Below are 6,438 nucleotides of genomic sequence, written 5' to 3' on the forward strand. Positions count from 1 at the left end.
ATTGGCACATTAGAGAAGTATCAGTAGTCAACTCTCTATTTCCCTTAATTAAAAGCCAAATTAAATTAAATTAATTTGTTGTTAGAACATGCACATCAAATCCTCCAAAGCACATACATTAACCACCGCAAGAAACTCTACTAAACATTATATAAAATTTGAAGCTATATATATACAACGTCCAAAAAAGAACGTGATATGGCAAGTTTGATTATTAAACAAATTAAGGGTGAATTATTATTCGTTGTAACTTGTAAATTATAGCTTGGACGTGTAACGAAGGGTTTAGAAACCCATATACTACAGTACTACTTGTTGGAATTTTCAACTTAATGATCCTATAATAGAAAAAGGACATGCTGCCTAATTATTACACACCAAATTATTTTATGCACACAAATTATATATGTTTTTTTAATTACATTTGGTCATGCATATCACTGATATTATGTGACTTTATTTGTAATAAAAAATAACAAATATAAAGATTAAATCATGTATATCTGTACTAACCATTTATGAAATGACTAAATTTGTTTAATAATGTATAATTATGCCATAAAAAATACTGCAAAAAAATTCATATAAAATATGATTGACTAATAGAATTAAAAAAAAAAAAAGAAGGTTACTCTGGCTTATAATTTATATATTATTGGACAGTTAAGATTATTATTATTATTACTTGAAAAGATTGATGAAGTAACCTGAGGCATTACCTTAGCACATGTGAGATAGCTAGCAGAATAATAGACCATTTCAAAATTCCATTCAATATGTGAAGAGTTAAGAGCACTATATATATAAACCAGTGGAGAGGGAACTTGCAAGAAACAACTTAATTAAAACAGAACAATAATCTTCCGTTTATTAAATATCTATCTTTATAGTTACATTGCCATCAAGTACACGAAAATGGGAAGCCATAGCTACATGAAGGTTTGGATCGTTTGCCTAATAGCATTAATTGGAGCAACACATGCTGAATTGGAACTTGGTTTCTATTCCAAAAGTTGCCCAAATGCAGAGAAAATAATTTCGGACTATGTTAATGAGCATATCCATAAGGTTCCATCACTTGCAGCACCACTCTTAAGAGTTCACTTCCATGATTGTTTTGTAAGGGTATGTATGAACTTTCTTCATCTATCATTGTTTGAATAATGCATGCATTAATATAATGTAGCGGGTTGTGTTCAGGGGTGTGATGGATCAGTGCTTGTGGCGTCAACAAAGAACAATCAAGCTGAAAAGGAAGCACCTCCAAACCTTACTCTAAGAGGGTTTGATTTCATTGAAGACTTAAAGAGCGTTCTTGAAGCTGAATGCCCTGGAGTTGTCTCTTGTGCTGATATTGTTGCTTTAACTGCCAGAGACTCTATTAGTGCTATTGTAAGTCCTTTTTCATTCTATACCATTTTCTTTGTACCTATATTTATCATAAGAAGAGTGTTAGATGCCAGCAACTTTTGTGATTTTTAGTCATCAAGTAATTATCAATAATGATTTTAATGGTGTAAGATTGGTGTGAGATTTTATCCAATGACTCACTTTTTTTTGCTAATTACATGCTGACCAGAATTTAATAAAGTTGCTGATCTAAACTTTTTCTTATCAAAATTTTAAACACATAAATTAATACAGTTGTATCCACATCTTTTCAGAATTTGTCTATATGAATTAGTAAAATTTATTTATTAAGGATAATTTAGTATTTGTATCGATCAAATAATAATAAAAAATAGTAAAAATTACTGGCTCTCAAAAATTTCACATTATATATTTTAGAGTAATATTAGGAATCAGCATTTTTAATCAACTTTATTCTAAATTCTAAATTTGGATAATATTTGGCTAATTAAAAGTTAGTTTTGTGTAAGCAATAAATATATGAAGATATAACCTGGAAGCATTGATGCAGGGGGGACCTTATTGGAATGTTCCAACAGGAAGAAGGGATGGGCTGATCTCTACTGGAGCCTTGACCTTACAATTCCTTCCAGCTCCATTTCACAACCTCACCACACTCATTGCACGCTTTCGCCAAGTTGGACTCGATATCAAAGATCTTGTCGTGCTCTCTGGTAATTCATGCAAAATCCAATTTTTTCATCATTTTTTGCGTTATCATGCATAAATTAAATTGCCAAAGTAGTAGTTTTTAATCTTTTCACATTAAAAAGAACCCTGGACAAAATATTATAGTTAGAAATTTAAAAGATCAAGATTCAACGATTTTTTTGGTGACTCGATTCAACAAATTATAATAAAATAATATCTTTATACATAAAAATTGATATTGGCTTAATCAATTTATTGTTTAATCGGTTTTTACACGATCAAATTCTTAAATTCAATAAACCTAAATAAATTATTAGTTTTTTTTCATAATTTATTAAACTGACTATTTCAGTCTGATTCTCCTAAATCCTAATTATGGTATTGGAATATCGTCTTAGTTCACTTTAATAAAAAAAATAGTTAACAAAAAAATCAGTCAAAGAATAGGTATAATCAATAAAAATTAATAAAATAATTGAGCCGATTAAAAACTTGATTTACTTAAAAAATATTTTTCCAAATATAATTTTTTATATTTCTAGTTTTAAAATTCGAAAAATTACAGTATTAGAATTTTTTTTTTATAACAGACCTTTTATTTTTCAATTAGTTGGTTACCCTTCTAATTAGTTTTCTAGTAGAACTACAATTTTGCTAAGAAACCAACTAAGAGGGTAACCAACTAGAACCAACAAATTAAAAAATAAGAGGTATGTTATTAAAAAAAAAAAACCCTTTCACCATCCTAGTCTTTCCAATTTCAAAACTAAAGATACAAAAAATCCTAAAGTTTTTCAAAAAATCTTGTGTTGTATGTGGGTACAAATAATAGTTCCCTAATTTTGTCAGGTGCTCACACCATTGGCATTGGGCACTGCTCAACAATCGCAACACGACTTTACAACTTCACCGGAAACGGCGACGCTGACCCAACGTTAGACCCCAACTACGTTCAAAATCTCAAGACTACCAAGTGCAAGAGCATCGCAGACCAAACAACTTTGGTTGAAATGGACCCTGGAAGCCGCAACTCCTTTGATCTCGGCTATTATAAGCAGGTTCTAAAGAGAAGGGGTTTGTTCCAATCTGATTCTGCTTTGTTGGATAGCGTTGCCACCAGGGACATTATCAACCATGAGCTTACTTCTACTGACACCTTCTTTAGGGACTTTGCTCTTTCAATGGAGAAGATGGGAAGGATTGGTGTCCTTACTGGGACACAAGGAGAGATCAGAAAGATATGTTCAAGAATCAATTAAAAAAAAAAAATTAACTATTACAAGTTTCATATGTCTAAAAAAATAAACGTTAATGGTTATAAGTGACAAATACCTTACATTTTATTTAGAGAATATATTTTTTAGAGATATGAGACTTGTAATATAAAAAAAAATTATCTTATCATAATTTATACATTTCACTGTTTATCAAAGTTTGATAAACCGTGAAAGAATGGTTTATTTTTGTTGCAAACATTGTGTTGCAACAAGTGCAACAGAATAATTATTGGTAAAACATGCTTGATTTGTATGGTATTCTTTCCTCTTCAACACTGTTTCTTTCTTTTTTTGGGGTTTGGTTATCTATTCTAAGGCATCTATGCAAGTGGTATCATCAAATATATAGTATAAGATATATACTATACGGTTTGGGATGTGTGTATATTTCTTTTATGGATGTATGTTGTGGACTTGTGGGTATATGTTTGGTTGATATATTTGATAGTTTTTTTTTTTTCTAATAGGTTTGATGGAAAAATAATTTTCTTGTGGTAATAATAAGAAGCAAATTTGAGAGGGAAAATAATTTGCTGTTATTTAGAGCCCCTCATGCTGAAAAGTTATTTTTTAGTGAGTCAAATCATCTGTTCAGTTATTTTATCTGATTTCTCTCCTCATAAAATCATTGTTACTGTTTCGTAATGTTATTATTTTATTTTTTCTAAATAAGTAACATAAAGTTAAATCTTAAAATGATTTTTAATATTCACAAAATATATTAATTTCATTCTTGACTTACCACTTATATTTTTTATGTTTTTGAAATTAAAAAAATGCATTTAATTAGTTCCTTACTTCATTTTCGGTCAATTTTGTTACTTCATTTTCGGTCGATTTCGTTGCTATCAATAGTAACATGATAGTGACATGGCAAATGAGTACCACGCTAGGCAACATAAAATGTTATCGTATTAATTTTGGCGCTAAATTTTTCAAAAATGATATTATTTCATGAAAAAGAGAGTTAAAACATTGAAACTTCAAAACAAAATGATATTTTCATCTTCTTCTCAACTAAAACATTTTGTGCTCGAAATCTTGGAGTCTGTGAGTGCTCCTTAGGGTTTATTTGGTGAAGCGATTTGGGTTTTTTGAGTTCATTGATATTCTATTCATCATTGCCATTAGTGATTAAAATCGTTGAGGGAAATGAACAAGATTTTTTTTGTAAAATCTACTGACAAAATGGTAAGTGTGTAGCAGATAAAATTAATTTTTTTCATCTTTTTCAATTTAAAGGTATATGTCATTGTGGTTGTTAGTTCGGTGTTTTGTATAGGTTGATGAAAATATTTTAGAAGTAGATTATTAGCTAGAGTTTTTGTGTCTTGTGTGGGTAAGGAATTTTTAGTATGTTCTATTTTAATTACTAGTATGTATGTAGCAAAGTTAAGAATTAACATAAAAGAACTCAATAATAACTTTTATAGAAAAACTCACATTGTAATTGAAACAGATGGATATCTATTTTAGACGGAGCACAGGATGTTAAAAAAAGAGAGAAGCAATAAGATAAATTGCTATTATAATTAGGATTAAAAAGAAAGATAAGAGATTAAATTGAGTCAAAAGAGTTTCAATTGTTAGCTTATTTAACTACTATACATTCTAGAGTGTGACAAGTCATTGACAATGGAAACGAAATTAGTCAAAAATAAAGTAAAGGATTAAGTAAACAAAATTAGACAAAAATAAAATAAAAGACTAACTAAGTACTTTTTTTTGAATCTCGAGAACATAAAGAGTTTAATTAATGAGAAATAAAATTAGTATATTTCATGAATCTCAAAAATTATTTTAAAATTTAACTCAAGTAAAATGATATATCACTATTTTACAATTAAGAAAAAAGTAAAATAGATGATAGTAAGGGCAATTTACATAAATAAATTGTTTGCCCTCTAAATTTACGCAATTGCATTCTTTTAAACATGAAGACACAAATATATTGTTTCATACATGTATAGAAATCGCTACTGGCGGTAGTAGTGATGGTTTCAGTGGCTAAGAGAAGCCCCCTTTTTGTTTGCTAACACTTTCTGGTCTTTGAGGAGACATTTCTGTTTTTGTCTCGTCCCTAGCCACGAGACTTTTATTTTTGTCTTGTCAATTGGCACGGGATATTTTTTATTTTAGCTCCTGTGCAGTAGAAACAGAAATAGAGTAGTAGAGAAAGAAAATTACACCCAGATATATCCTGGTTCAGCTGCTAAGTGCAATGCAGCCTACATCCAGTCTCCATCACAACAATGATGGAATTTTACCATAATCAACCTGATTACAAACTATAAAGTGCTAACCCAACTTACAAGGGGATTCCCACAGAATCATGAAACACAACATAGATGAACAAAGGAACTCTAAGGACATCTATGGCTTTTTTCTTTTAATTTTGCACTCTCTTCCTTTTTCCGCTCTATGACTTTTTCATACAAAACTCACTGTTTGCCTTTTTCCATGAGACTCAAGACATGACAAAATTAAACAAAAAAAATTACAAAACAGAATACATTGAAGGAGAAGAAAATCTGTAAGTTTAGGTAGCTATGAGAATCCTGTGCCTTGCACTCTCACTGCTTACTTCTAACTCCTTAAATCAAACCGTGACTGTTCACCCATTTTATAGAGAGGAGAAGCCTTCACAGTTGAAATAAAAACCAAGCTTAACTTCTTTTCCTTCACACAAAACTGGTTCGGCCAAAGAGAGAGAGTAGGTAACCCATGCAAAATCCAACATGCAAATACCTCTAGTTCTTCCTTGGTCATCACTCTTCATCAATCCGAGCTCTCCATCCTTGGCTTGCTCTCCAAGATGGATTTCTGGCCCTTGATGCTTCATGATGATGATGACTTCATCTACTCCAATCTCTGCCTCTTCCATCACTTTGTCACTCTAGCTACTTCCTGTGGTGGTTGAGCAGAATCAGAGACAAGCCATGCCTCCAAAGATCTCCTCCTTGCTGGCCGAATCTCCTTCTCTCTTTTTGGTATGAAGAGCTCGAGATTACCTCACCAAATCTTACCATTTTTGGTGAAAATCTCAGCCACAACATACTTTTATTTTGATATGTTTTCTTGCCATCATCATGATGGTCTT

The 6,438-nt window shown here is 30.8% G+C and overlaps 1 protein-coding gene across 1 annotated transcript; it reads left to right on the plus strand.

Annotated features, from left to right (window-relative positions):
- Positions 1–821: 821 nt before the first annotated feature.
- Positions 822–3,936, plus strand: LOC107477749 (peroxidase 39). Its single transcript, XM_016097819.3, has 4 exons — positions 822–1,125; positions 1,201–1,392; positions 1,922–2,084; positions 2,911–3,936. The coding sequence occupies exons 1-4, from the start codon at positions 916–918 to the stop codon at positions 3,318–3,320; spliced, it is 975 nt and encodes a 324-aa protein (XP_015953305.1). The 5' UTR covers positions 822–915; the 3' UTR covers positions 3,321–3,936.
- Positions 3,937–6,438: the final 2,502 nt, after the last annotated feature.

Source organism: Arachis duranensis, chromosome 3, assembly GCF_000817695.3.
Source record: "Arachis duranensis cultivar V14167 chromosome 3, aradu.V14167.gnm2.J7QH, whole genome shotgun sequence".
Lineage (NCBI taxonomy): Eukaryota > Viridiplantae > Streptophyta > Magnoliopsida > Fabales > Fabaceae > Arachis > Arachis duranensis.

Bases quoted from the DNA above. Each gene is read 5' to 3' on its own strand.
- LOC107477749 (XM_016097819.3), top strand. From the start codon at position 916: ATGGGAAGCCATAGCTACATGAAGGTTTGGATCGTTTGCCTAATAGCA. The intron at 1,393-1,921 runs GTAAGTCCTTTT...GCATTGATGCAG, and splicing joins GAGACTCTATTAGTGCTATT to GGGGGACCTTATTGGAATGT. The intron at 2,085-2,910 runs GTAATTCATGCA...TAATTTTGTCAG, and splicing joins AGATCTTGTCGTGCTCTCTG to GTGCTCACACCATTGGCATT.